General features: G+C 35.7%; 1 protein-coding gene across 1 annotated transcript in view; it reads left to right on the top strand.

Annotated features, from left to right (window-relative positions):
• HDAC2 (histone deacetylase 2) overlaps nt 1–9,519 on the top strand; it is a 61,267-nt gene extending 51,748 nt beyond the window's left edge. Inside the window, exons 9-14 of the mRNA XM_006879025.1 lie at nt 2,211–2,351; nt 2,590–2,698; nt 3,271–3,401; nt 4,127–4,282; nt 6,958–7,015; nt 9,191–9,519. Of these exons, the coding sequence (XP_006879087.1) occupies nt 2,211–2,351; nt 2,590–2,698; nt 3,271–3,401; nt 4,127–4,282; nt 6,958–7,015; nt 9,191–9,221 (626 nt within the window). The 3' untranslated portion in view covers nt 9,222–9,519. The remainder of the gene's footprint in view (nt 1–2,210; nt 2,352–2,589; nt 2,699–3,270; nt 3,402–4,126; nt 4,283–6,957; nt 7,016–9,190) is intronic.
• The last annotated feature ends 4,470 nt before the right edge of the window (nt 9,520–13,989 follow it).

Genomic DNA, 13,989 nt, shown 5'->3' on the forward strand with positions numbered 1-13,989 from the left:
TCTGCACATAGGTTGAAAAGGTATAGAGATACGATACATCCCTGGCGTACGCCCTTCCCAATTTTGAACCATGGACTGTTCCCCTGCTCTGTTCTGACGACTGCTTCCTGGTCCAAGTATAGGTTTCGCATTAGAACGATCAAGTGTTCTGGGATTCCTATTCTTCTCAGAGTCAGCCAGAGTTTGTTAAGATCCACACAGTCAAACACCTTTGCATAGTCAATGAAACATAGATAGATAATCCTCTGGTATTCCCTGCTTTCAGCTAAGATCCATCTAACATCAGCTACAATATCCCTAGTACCATGACCCTTTCTAAACCCAGCCTGGGCTTCTGGTAGTTCTCTGCTGATGTGCTGATCCAGCCGTTTTTGGATAATCTTCAGTAAAGTCTTGCTTGCATATGAAATCAGTGAGATTGTTCTATAGTTTCCACACTCTGTTGGGTCACCTTTCTTTGGGATGGGAACAAATATAGATCTCTTCCAGTCAGTTGGCAAGTGGTTGTTCTCCAGATTTCTTGGCACAACTTGGTGAGCACGTCCAGGGCAGCATCTGTTAGCTGAAATATGTCAGTCGGTATACCATCTCTTCCTGGAGCCTTATTTTTTGCCGTTTTCCTTCAAAGCAGCCTGAACGACTTCTTTCATCACCATAGGCTCTTGCTCATTCTTGTGTGTCTGCCAATTCCTTTCGATACAGTGACTCAGTATATTCTTTCCATCTTCTTTTAATACTGGACTGTAGGAAGATAAATGTTGCATCTAGATTGGAGGAAAACTCATCAGCAACCCGTATTATGCAGATGACACAACATTGCTTGCAGAAATTAAGCATTGATGAAAGACTACACAGCCTTTAATTTGAATTACATCTCAACTTCACCAAAATAAAAATCTTCACCATTGCACTAATAGACACCATCATGATAGATGGAGCAAAGACTGAAGTTGTACATGATTTCAAAAGACATGTTGAATTTGGAAAACATATCAAGGCCCTCTCTAAAGTGTTACAGAGCAGCAATCTCCATTTAAAGATGTGCCCCATCTAAGACATGTTACTTTCCTTTGCTTCTTATGCCTGTGTAATTTGGAAAATTAATAAGAATGACAGAAAAATTAATTGATGCCTTTGAATTGTGGTGTTGGAGAAGACTACTGATGTCCCATGGACTATCAAAAGAACAGGCAAGTCTGCCTTAGAGGCTGTGCAGCCAGGGTGCTCCCTAGAGTCAGTGAGGATGAAACTTCATCTCACATGTTGTGAGGAGATAACAGTCCTTGGAGAAAGACAAAATTCTGAGAAGGGTAAGGAGTCAGCAAAAAAAGAAGCCAACCTCCAGTGAGGTGGATTGATACAAGGACTGTATCAATTAGAGCACGTGGGGAGACAGTGAGGATGGAGCAGCATCGGCCATGGTTGCTATGAGTTGTGGTCAACTTGATGGCAAATAACAACAGCAGCCTTGAAAAAAAAATCCTTTTAGAGGTAAAAGAAATAAAAAAATATTTTTCTTTGGCCAACTGCCTGTACTTGGAAGTATGTGAGCTTAATTCATGATTTTGTTTTTCTCTTTAAAGAAATTAATTTTTCCCCAAAAATGAATTTTAAGATGCAAGTTTTGTCTATTACAACAAACTGTGTTTTTAATTCAGACTCTCTGGAGCCATGGAGGCTAGATGAATGTGGGAAACTATTGCCCTTTGAAATAATCTTTAAACCTTAAACCAAACATGTTCCGTGAAGTCTTCATAAGTCCAAATAATAGTTTAACTAGTAAAGAATGTTTGCCATGACTGTTACACTGTTTGTAGTTCTCACCAAATTAACATCAGCCTCGAAGAGTTGGAAAGGACATAAAAGATTAGACAGTAAATTTGTGTTCATTGTGTCTCTCACTCAGAAATTGAGGGTTGTACAACTTGAAGATAATCCATATCACCGTAGAAGCAGTTGAATTGGTGTATACTCTGCTGTGTATGTTCTCAGCAATAATTTAAGGAAAACATATATTTCTAATAGTTAAGCATTGTTTGATCCAAAATTTAAGACTGAACATTCCTTTGAAATTTTTTATCATATTCTATGCTAAAAAATTTTTCATTTTGCTTGGGTAAAATTTGTTTGCATTTTTATATTTTAAAATTGCTTTCTAAAGGCTGTTACTTTATATTGACTTGTTGTTACCTAAATCATCTTTGTATTAGGTCATGCTAAATGTGTAGAAGTTGTAAAAACTTTCAACTTACCATTACTGATGCTTGGTGGAGGTGGATACACAATCCGCAATGTCGCTCGATGTTGGACGTATGAAACTGCAGTTGCCCTTGATTGTGAGATTCCTAATGGTAAGTGGTCCTAACTGTGATGTCTTTATTTGATTGACTGTTAATATATATAGAAATGATGGACATCAGCATTTCTAAACCATATCTAAGGGAGCTTTTGTTGTGAATTCATTTAATACTGACCAGATTTTTCCTTTTAAAATATTTTATAACCTGAATGTGTGTGTGGGGGGATGATTTGTGAATTTGTGTAAAAACTGAGTGATACATACCTTTGTATATTGGTATTTTTTTATAGAATTACCATATAATGATTACTTTGAATATTTTGGACCAGACTTCAAACTACATATTAGTCCATCAAATATGACAAACCAAAACACTCCAGAATATATGGAAAAGATCAAGTAAGAAACCGTTGATTTGCTTTAATAAATATCTTTTGTTCACATTGAAAGCTTTAGAAGATGGATACAGATTATTTTAACTGTAAATGAATGGAAATGGTATATGGCTTCATAGAGCAAATTTTCCTATTTTCTATTATTATTTATAATGGATTTTAAACTTGTATGGGGCACTAAATTTTATACTTCACTGATGTACAGGAATTTGAGATCTGTTTTTACTGTCTGAAACATTTTGGAAAAATTCTGTCTTGTCTTTAGAGATGTAGTACATAGGCCTGGTTTACCTAGGCTTATGCCTTCACTGCTACTATACTGTAAATTAACTATATCATGTTTGACAAACTAATCATTCTTTAACTTCCTAATCATTGAAATTAAAATAATTCCTATTTTATAAATTTTGAAGAGTAAATGAGTTAGTATGTGTTATGTTCATTAAATGTTAGTATCACTTATTTTAATTAAATTTTAGCTAGATGAAAGGTAAAATTTGTTGCTTGATGTTTCCACCACAGAAAATAAATTTTGTATAGTTATTATATTATAGTTATTTTTCATTTGTGATGCAGGCAGCGTTTATTTGAAAATCTACGCATGTTACCTCATGCACCGGGTGTCCAGATGCAGGCTATTCCTGAAGATGCTGTTCATGAAGATAGTGGAGATGAAGATGGAGAAGATCCAGACAAGAGGATTTCAAGTAAGCAAAAGCTTGATTTGTGTTAGGTTTTGGTTTTCTGTCTCATTGAAATAAATACAGGTTGAAGGTTGAAATTTGCTCTTGGTCACATTTTATGAGCACACTTACTCTGTTTTTCATCTCATGTAGCTTGTCATCCCCCCCACACATTCAGATATAAAGATATCAGAGATCCTAGTTTGAGTGTCATTAGTTTCAGTTTATTAATTTACATATAAAATTGAAAAAAAGTTTACACAAATTAACCACTAATGTGTATTTGAATTGAATTGGATTAGGATAAATTAAAGAACACTAAATACCTTTTGTTAATTTTACAACCTCTTTTTCACCTTGTTATTTCATATGTTTGTAGCATTTTGATATGCTAAGATATTATAAATTATTTTAACATTATTAATGGAGTTTGGGTTTTGTTTGGTTTTTTAAAATGATCTTTTCCTTCTCTGCTGAAATAAAAGGTTTTGAAAATAAAGATGTTATATCACTGAATAGAAAAGACAGTGTGGGTTTTTTCCTTCAGAGTTCTAGGGTATTTTTTTAATGAGATGTCCATATGTTTTTCATGTTTCTTTGAACTATTTCTTTGTATATCCAAGCAAAGGTAAGCATCTGTTGTTCTGCATATTAAAATATAGTAACTAATTGGTACATATGTACATGAATGTGTGATAATGATTATAAAACCTCTAATTGTTCTCAAGATGCATTAAACTCTTTTTCAGTTCGTGCATCAGACAAGCGGATAGCCTGTGATGAAGAATTCTCAGATTCAGAGGATGAAGGAGAAGGAGGTCGAAGAAATGTAGCTGATCATAAGAAAGGAGCAAAAAAAGCTAGAATAGAAGAAGATAAGAAGGAAACTGAGGACAAAAAAGCAGGTCAGCTTTCTTTTTTGCTTTGTGTTTTTAAAGAAAAACTTTTTAAAATGAGCCACATTATGATTTCTGTGATACCTTAAAATAAGTTACATTAAATATAGATGAGTGAGTGACTCATCTTTTAATGTAATTATTTCTTTGGTTCTTAAATATATATTTTAGAGATATTTAAATGTTACCATTCACATTTTCTTTTATGATATAAGAAAAGTCTCACTACCTTTTCTTGATATCATATGTGTTAAGATGTTGAGTATTGGACTGATGCATATTGAATAAAAGAGAAGTTAAAGTGGTTTATAGTCTGTTAGCAGATCTGAAATCTAAGTTAATTCTTGAATTACCTAAAGTGTATAAAATTGTAATACAGCCTAAAACAAGAGCATTATTATTATTGTTAGACTAGTTTGACCCTTTGTTTTAAATGTTCTGATGATAGACTTTTCTCAAATTATCTGCAGAAATTAATTTTAGGAAAATCTCTAGACAAAGATTTGTGAGGAAAACTGGAAGAGAGAAGCAGTGCTCATGCCTTACCCTCAAAGTGAAAATTGCAAAAATACAATTGTCTAATGAGAAAATAGACATTTCCGGCTAAGAACTTGTTACTTTTATTTTCATTGCTAGAGCGTTTTATACATATCTGTCAGGAAGACCTTCAACCGGATGGATTGACACAGTGACATCTGCAATGGGCTTGAGTATGTCAGCAATAATGAGGATGGCATAGGATAGGTCAGGGTTCAGATCTGTTGTTCATAAGGTTGCTGAGTCAGACTCTGCTGAGCAGCACAAAACAACAACATTGCAGCATTCGTTATAGAGTTTTATGTTTGTCCTTTGTATAGAGAGCTCTCCTCAGAGTTAGAGAATATATAAATACTTCTATTCTTAGCACCTGATGCCATTCCTACTGGAGGATACCACATATCAGGATGCAAATAATGGTGATAAGCATTAGGTTTTAGTTACGAAATTTGGTGGCAAAACTGTACCATGTTGATGTTTTTCTGTTTCTGTCATATTTAAGATGTATGAATAAGCTGCTTCTCTTGTTCTGGATCCTAATAATTAAAGCATCCTTAATGTTTTTATTTGGTTTTCGTACAAACATTCCTATACATTAATTTTTATGATATAGTTTTTTTAAAAAGGTACAACTCTCTTTTTGGTGCTGGAACTCGTAAAAGACTTGAGATTCTTAAAAATCTCTCAGCCTACAGATAGAATGCTCCTTGAAAGCAAGGATGACAAAACTTCATTTCACATACTTTAGGGACCTCATGTTTGGAAGATTGGAGGGTCAGTGAAAAAAGGAAAGATCCTCAGTGAGATGGTTGACACAGTAACTGCAGCAGTGGTCTCTAGTGTGTCAGAAATGATGAGGATGGCACAGAATAGGACAGGGTTCAGATATGTTGTACATAGGGTTGCTGTGCGTAGTCATCAACACGACAGCGCCTAACAACAACACGGGTAAAAAGACATTTTATTACAGCAAGCTTTTAAAAAAATGGGTAGTCCAGAACCTAGAGCTCTGACTGTTCCTTTATTTTGTTCTCCCCAATCGCATTTTGATGTGTGAGTTATTAGCCAGAACCAAGCAAGAAGTTGAAATTAATGTCATAAATGTGTGTAAATATGTATTAGTATTGATGTTTTGCTCTATCTCTGTTACTAGGCCATCCATCACCTCTTTGGTTCTTTTGCTTATTTTAGAAAATTTAATAGCACATTTACAGCACATTGTTTATGTAAGATGGACTGACATTAAAATTATAAACAATTCTTTTTTTTTTTTATAAACAATTCTAAAGTTAGAATTACCATTTTTTTATGGTTTGAGTCTCTCATCTCTTTGGACATTTCTTTTTCTACTCCAGCCACCTTAGCTTTATTTCAGTACTTCTACTCTGTCAATTCCTTCTTAGTTTTTCTTGTTTACTGTATTTTTCTACCTCTAAATGTATTCCTTTTTCCAAACAAATGTTATTTATGATACTTTCCCAGTCCCACACAATGCTGTATCACTAATGCTGTTTTCTTACAGAACCAGAAGTTGCAAAGGGCAATAACCAGTCCAGTCAATTACTGAGTAATAGCTTCAGGCTCTGTTCTTTAACAATGAAGTATTTCAATTTTCACATTCGTTGTTGTTGTTGTTGTTAGGTGCCATCGAGTCGCTTGCGACTCATAGCAAACCTATGTACAAGAGCTCTAAATGCTGTTCTATCCTGTGCCAACCTAGCCATCTCAAACGCACTTATTCCCACCGCTCCAGTCACAGAATTGATCCATCTCACCAAAGGTCTTCCTCTCCTTCGCTTCCCCTCCACTCTGCCAAACATGATGTCCCTTTCCAAGGACCAGTCCCTCCTTGCAACGTGCCCAAAATATGTCAGACGAAGCTTCAGAATCCTTGACTCCAGGGAACACTCTGGCTTCACCTTCTCCAGGACAAACCTGTTTGTTCTCCTAGCAGTCCATGGTATATTCAACACTCTTCTCCAGCACCACAGCTCAAAGGCATTAGTAAGAAAATTATCTTTGAAAACATCTTATATTTTCTTTATTTTTATTTTTTTTAAAACATCTTATATTTTCAAAGTATTGTTTGTATGTGTGTTGTATTTCAAAATAAGGTCTTAACTTATCTTTCCATTTTTTTTCTTTAGATGTTAAGGAAGAAGATAAATCTAAGGACAGTAGTGGTGAAAAAACTGATACCAAAGGGTAAATTAATACTATCTAGTAACTTTTATATGCTTTATATGTAATAAGCACGTGAGGAATTTGGGATTTTTATCCATTACTAGTGGTGCAAAATGGTATCATTGTGGAAAACTGATAATTCCTAAAAAAAAAGCCAAAACACACCACCTAAAAGAACAACTATCATAGGATCCAACAATTCTATTCCTAGGGGGCATAGCCAGAATAATTGAAAGCAGGATATCATTAATATTCATTATAATGTTGTTCCCAGTAGCCCAAAGGCATGAAGAACCTGACTGCCCATCAGTAGATGGGTGTATAACAAAATGTGGTATGTCTATAGAATGGAATGCTATTGAAACAGTAAGAGAATGAAGTCCTCCTGTTCGCTATGGTGTGGACATAGTTAAACGATGCTTATATACACACCTCATTTACTGACATGGTTCAGTTTTTTAGACCAGTTTGTTAGTAAAAATTGGAAATATATGAAAATGGAGGACCTTATCAGGCTACAGAATGGATGACTACATAACTGCTAAACTGAAAATCATGGTTCAGCCAAGTTGAAACCTAGCCTTGACCTTCACAGCCAGAAGTACTCTCATGCCTTGGCATTCAATCTTGTGAGGTGTATGTTGCACACAGTGGTCAGATAAGTAGGTATTTTATTATTGCTATTGCATTAATGTAAATGTCAGGCATGAGATAGTTCCTAAATGAGGAGTGAGTGTATACTGACTGAAATAAGTCAGTCATAAAGGGCAAATGTTGTCTGACCTCACAGAAGAAGATAAGAACAAGCAAATATACAGATCAAAGAAGGAGAAAAGGTAGAAAATACCTATTGAGGATTACTGAGTTTCCATTTATAGTGATGGTAAATTTCATTATTATAACAGTTCTCATCAATAAGTTGTATACCTGTAAAAAAAGAATTGGCAGAACGCTGTGTGATATATTGACAAGAATGTGAGGATGGGAGGGTAACACTGAGGAGGCTGCTTATGTACAGTAGGCATTTTGTGCCTTGGTTTGGAGGTTTTAGGGCCAAAGCTTCATGGAACATTCCAATTATTTGCTCAGCTGAGATTGTTGCTTCTCTTCTACTTCCTATTTCGTTATTTTGTTCCTGGAGTCGTAAAGGGAACTCTAATGGCGTAGTTGGACTGAGTTGCACTGCCAACTCATAGGTGATGCATCTGGTGGTTTGAATCCACTGTTGGCTCTGCAGGAGAAAAATGGGCAGTTGCCTACTGTGTAATTTATAAACTCTGAAAACACACTAGATGGCAGCAGTGGGTCACTTTCCCATGTTTGATGTGTATTTTTTTTAGGGTTTTAGAAACTTAAACCTGTTAAACTAGCCATTCAGGCACTTCTTAGGAGCAATAGAAGAGGGGGACTTGGAAGTAGAAAAGGAGAAGGAAATGTGTGACTCATTTTCTTCAAAGAATAGCTGCCTCCATTTCCATGAGGCAAGAAGAACTCTCTGGTACTTGACTACTAAACATTTTGACCAATAATCTGCAGAAGAATCCAGCTCAAAAGGACAGAATTTCAAATACACTCGGAAAACACCATTTTGGGAGCTGTAGATGGAAGCTCAGTGAACCCTGGGAACTGTTGCCCTAAAATAATCTTTATTTAAACCAAAATTATTATCAGAAGTCTTAAAATTAAACCATAGTTTACCTTAGCTAGTAAAGAATGACTGTCTTGAGTATTGTGCTCTTTTTAGGATTTATCTACAATGAGATCAAATTGATGGTCAATCTAAAAGATATTAGGTAAGAAATTTAGAGGCAGTGAGTTGATGTTAATGGAGAAACAATCATTGTTAATTGTGCATGTAGAAGATGTTCAATTTATGTATGTTACGTGTATATTCTAAAGACAAAAAAAATTATCTTAAAAATATCCATAGGGCTAAGAGTATAGATTTTCATTGTTAGAAAACAAGTAAACACTTGGCTGCACATAATTCAGTGCTAGCCTTTGCAGGTTGTCTTGGGATAGACCGGGAAACTAAGAGAACAATTAGGAAAAGTTTAAGGCATTCAGAGCTCCAAAGATACTTAAGGCATTATCAGCTTGGGCTTTTCTTGGCATGAGCCTACAGGATTTGATCAATAACTTAGTGCCGTTAAACTAAGATTGTGCATTTTTAAAATTTCTTCTTTCTTTTAACAGAGCCAAATCAGAGCAGCTCAGCAATCCTTGAATTTGAGTCACCAATTTCAGGAAACTAAAAAAGTGAGAACATATTTGGAAGAAAAATGTTTTCTTTTTGAAGGAGACTCCTGGCTTCATTTTATACTACTTTGGCATGGACTGTATTTATTTTCAAAAAGGCTTTTTTTGTTTTGTTTTTTTTTTTTCTTGGCAGGTTTTATTGTTTTTCTAATTATGAAGCAAATTTTTTTTCTCCACCATGCTTTATGTGATAGTATTTAAAACTGATGTGAGTTATTATGTCAAAAACTGATCTATTAAAGAAGTAATTGGCCTTTCTGAGCTGATTTTTTTCCCATCTTTTGTAATTATCTTTATTAAAAAATTGTACTTGGATTGTGTCTTGTCTGTTGTTATACTGTAAATTTTGTTTGAGATTAGTGCTTTCATTTTTATTTAAGTAGGAGTGAAAGATACTCATTATAACCTAAAAGATTGATTTGCTTCTGTTCCTGTGACACCCTAGATCACTTTTTAAGTCTTTAAGTGAAATCTATTACTATCAGAATATAGCACCAATTCATAAAGACAAAATATTTTACGTAGTTAGCAGTTCAAACCCACCATCAACTATGCAAAGAAAAGTATGTGGCAGTCTACTTCCATTAAGATTTATTTGTAAATTGTGTGACAGTTCTATTCCTTAAAAAGAATATATTTTTTAAAAAATAAGTCTAACCCAACAATAACATGTTGAAGCAAATATGGCAGAAATTGGACATATGTTAAATTTAGATTGATGTGTATGGGTGTCAGTCACAAAGTTCTAGGTGCTTTTATAAATTATACTGCATTATACTGAGTTGCTCTGAGTTGGAATTTACTTATGGCAATCTGTTTACCATCTATGTATCATGCATTGCCAATCTGTATAATTTTATATATATGAATCTAGATATTCTCACTGCCATCTGCTTGATTCTAAGTAATCCTCCATAGCTGTTGTGTGTTTGATTTTTATTTTACCTCCAGTCGGAAGACAAGTTGTATTGAAAAATCTGTCAAAGACCCCTTCAGAGTGCTAATAATGTCATTCTAGAGGCTAAGGTGGACCTGATCTGGGCCATGGTCATCTCAGTTGCTTCCTGTACATCTGAGAGCTAAACAGTGGATAAAGGTGACAGAAGAAGAACAAACAGATATGTTCTCAAGAAGGTGAAGTCTCTTTGCCCTTTGGAGGCAAGGAGTTTGAAGCTCTGCCTCACAAACTGTGGGCATGTTGTCAGGCTAGTTCTTGGAGAAGGACATCATGTTTGGAAGGGTGGAGGGTCAACACACAAAGGACAGGAATATCCTGGGTGAGATGGATTGACAGAGGTACTGTGGCAATGGGGTCAGGTGTGCCATGAATGTGAAGTTGGCTTCGATTAGGGCAAGGTTCAGAGCTGATGATCATGGGGTTTCAGTGTCATAATTGATCTGATGGCTCATAACAATAAGGCTGTTGATACAATTTAGAACAGATTACTTTTGTGAGTGCATATTCATTACATCCCAGCTAAAAGAAAAGATTACTTCTGGTACTATTTCTAATTGGGGATAAGTAATGAAATGTCTTAAATTCCATCATCAGTAACTCTCATGTCTACCTACCCTCCTTGCAGTTTCCACTATACTAAACAACTATGGTTGCATTTGACCTGAAAAATAGTTGAGCCAGAATTTTTATTTATATTATCTCCAAACATGTTTTGACAAATCCTGATTATTTTGTATACTTAACATGGCATTCAGATTCTAATTTTAATACTCAGGATTGTAAGAGAGGAAATCTATTTGAGGTTCCTTTGAGCTGTGGTGGTAGAGAAGAGTACTGAATAACCCATGGACTGCCAAAAGAAAAAGCAGATAAATGTCTTGAACGAGATAAATGTCTTGTTCTTTGGAGGCAAGGACGACGAAGTTTTGTCTTGCATACTTTGGGCATGTTGCTAGAAGGGGCTGTTCCTTGGAGTGCATCATGGTTGGAAAGATGGTGGGGTGGAAAAGAGAGGAAGACCCTCAGCCAGGTAGATTGACACAGTACAACAGTGGGCTTGAGTGTCACATTGTGAGGATGGCACAAGACTGTGCAGGGTTCAGATCTGTTTTTCTGTTGAGTGTGACTCGATGGCTATGAGTCATACTCAATAGCACCTAACAATGATTAGATACTCAACTGTGATGAAGCAGAGAAGTAATTTACATAATCTTGCTTCAGAGTTTATTGCTGTGCTACCAACCCAAAGGCAGGCAGTTCGAATTTACCAGCTGCTTCATGAGAGAGCTGTACATTATCACCTGCAATTTACAGCCTCTGAAAACAGGGTCAGCTGTGCCGCTCAGGACATGTAACAGTAACAATGAAGAAGTCTATATGCTTTTGCTAGTTTACCCTCCTCCCATTTTGTTCAAAAGTAACCACTATGCCTGAAGTTTATATCTTTTCCCATATATTTATTTTATTGCGTATCAGCAATCCATGAACATTTAAGACATGAATTAGAAAACTTGATGCCTTCATCAAAATGAAGGTAAAATTAATGTTTATGGAACATAATTTGTAAATAGTTTCACATGTTGTAGGCATACCGTTCCTTGGAGAAAGTTTGATTTCAGACCACTAGTAAAGCAATCAGCACAATAAAGCATATCATGGGAGTGTTTCCCAATGTGTATAAAATGTTTATACTACCCTGCTATAGCTTGAAATACTTTTGAGAATTACCACACTGACAGGGAAGTGAGCACTTGAGAAAATTGGGTTAACAGACTTGCTCTAATCACACTTTGACTTTGTAAAATGTGCAGTCTCCGCAAATTGCAATAAAGCCTGTTCAATAAATGAGGTAAGCCTATACTTTTTAAAATGCCTTTTTTTAGTTTATATTGTGATATGTACCTGTGGACACATTGTAGTTCACTTTAATTACTATATATTCCAGTATAAGGAAGAAAATCCCTACCTATGAACTGTTCCAGCCGTTTTTGAATGATCTTCAGTATTTTGCTTACATGTGATATCAGTGATACTATTTGATAATTTCTTCATTCAGTTGCATCAGCCTTCTGCATATAGACCTCTTCCAATCCATTGGCCAGACAACATCCTCCAAATTTCCTGGCATAGACTGGTGAGTGCCTCCAAGGCTGTATCACTTAATGAAAACAAACCAATTAGTATCCCATTGATTGCTGGGGCCTTATATGTTGCCAGTGCCTTCAGTACAGCTTCCACTTCTCTTTTATTACTATTGGTTCCTGTTCATATGGTACTCCCTGAAATTTTTCAGTGTCAATTCTGGTACAGTGACTGTCCTTCATCATTTGATGTTTTTTGGGTCATTTAATACATTACCCCATGGTATCTTTCAACATTGTGACACGAGGCTTAACTTTGTTTTTTAGCTTGAGAAATGCAAAGCAAGTTCTTCCCTTTTTATTCTCCAATTCCAGCTCTCTCCACATTCTGTTATACTACTTTGCCTTGTCCTCCAGAGCTGCCCTTTGAAACTGTCCGACCCTTTTACTTTGATATGTTTTCCTCTAGACTTGGCTTCCTGGCATTCCAGTGCTATATTCTAACGTCCATTTCAGCATTTCGGTTTCTTTCTCCTCTGTTTCAGTAATGACCTTTTGCTTTCTTCCTGGATGATATCCTTGATATCATCCCACCCACAACTCATCTGGTCTTTTATGATTGGTGTTCAGTGCCTCAAACCTATTCTTAAAACGATCATGAAATTCTAATGGCATTAAAAAAATCCTATCTTGGTTCCTGTGGACTTTAATTTTCTTTGGCCTCAATTTGAACTTGCATGTGAGTAATTGAGGATCTAAACCACAGTTGGCCCCGGCCTAGTTTTGGCTGCTTATAACGAAGCTCCAGTGATTTCTTCCACAAACATAGTCAATCAGATTCCTATGCAGCTCATTGGGTGAAACTGACGTGTAAAGTCATCTTTTGTGTCTTTTAGAAAAAGCATTTGCAATGAAGAAATCATTGTAAATACAAAATTTAATCATTCTGAATGTTTCCAGCCTCATTTCTATCACCAAGCCCATATTTTCCAGCTTTCTCTACCCCCTATTAAAGGCCATTGGGAGGCTTGCACCTGTCTGGAGCTCAGGCTACCCATCGTGGCCAGAGGTCTTCCCTTCCTCCCCAATATTCCACAACAGTAAGTTAATGTGACATTAATGGGAAATCTGCAAATACGTATCAAGTACACAGAAATTCTAGTAGGAGAATGAAGACCCCCGTTTAAAATGTCCCATACCAAACTTGCTCTCTTCTAACTCCTGATGACCTTCCTCTGGGGTCCCACAGTTCTAGATCTTAACAAGACAAACTGCTTCACCTTTCTATGAACATCTAGTGAATTCAAACGGGGGGGGGGGGCTTATAATTTTAGTATCCCAGCACAAAACCCACTATATTGTTAATACAATGCTCCTTCCATTTTTAATAGCAGCTATTAAGAAATTCTAGAAGTTAAAATGTAGTTTTATGTAGAATTAGATCAGTATTTAAAATTTAAATATTTTTAGGCAAAAATATATGGAAGATCTGCACAGTAAACTGGGAAAGATAAAAATTGTTAAGTACAAAAGTCTTCAAACTCACTAAAAACAAACCAGAAAACCTAGAAAGCTATAGAGAAGTTAAACCTGATTCTTATTAAATACCAGAAAAGGCAACTGTTGGCAAAAATTAAGGAAGCAAGGCAGTGTGTAAATCAATAGAATCGTGAGCTTAAAATCCAACATTTTATATT

Source organism: Elephantulus edwardii, unplaced genomic scaffold (assembly GCF_000299155.1).
Source record: "Elephantulus edwardii isolate Elephantulus edwardi_28Jun2011 unplaced genomic scaffold, EleEdw1.0 scaffold00002, whole genome shotgun sequence".
In the NCBI taxonomy this organism is placed as follows: domain Eukaryota; kingdom Metazoa; phylum Chordata; class Mammalia; order Macroscelidea; family Macroscelididae; genus Elephantulus; species Elephantulus edwardii.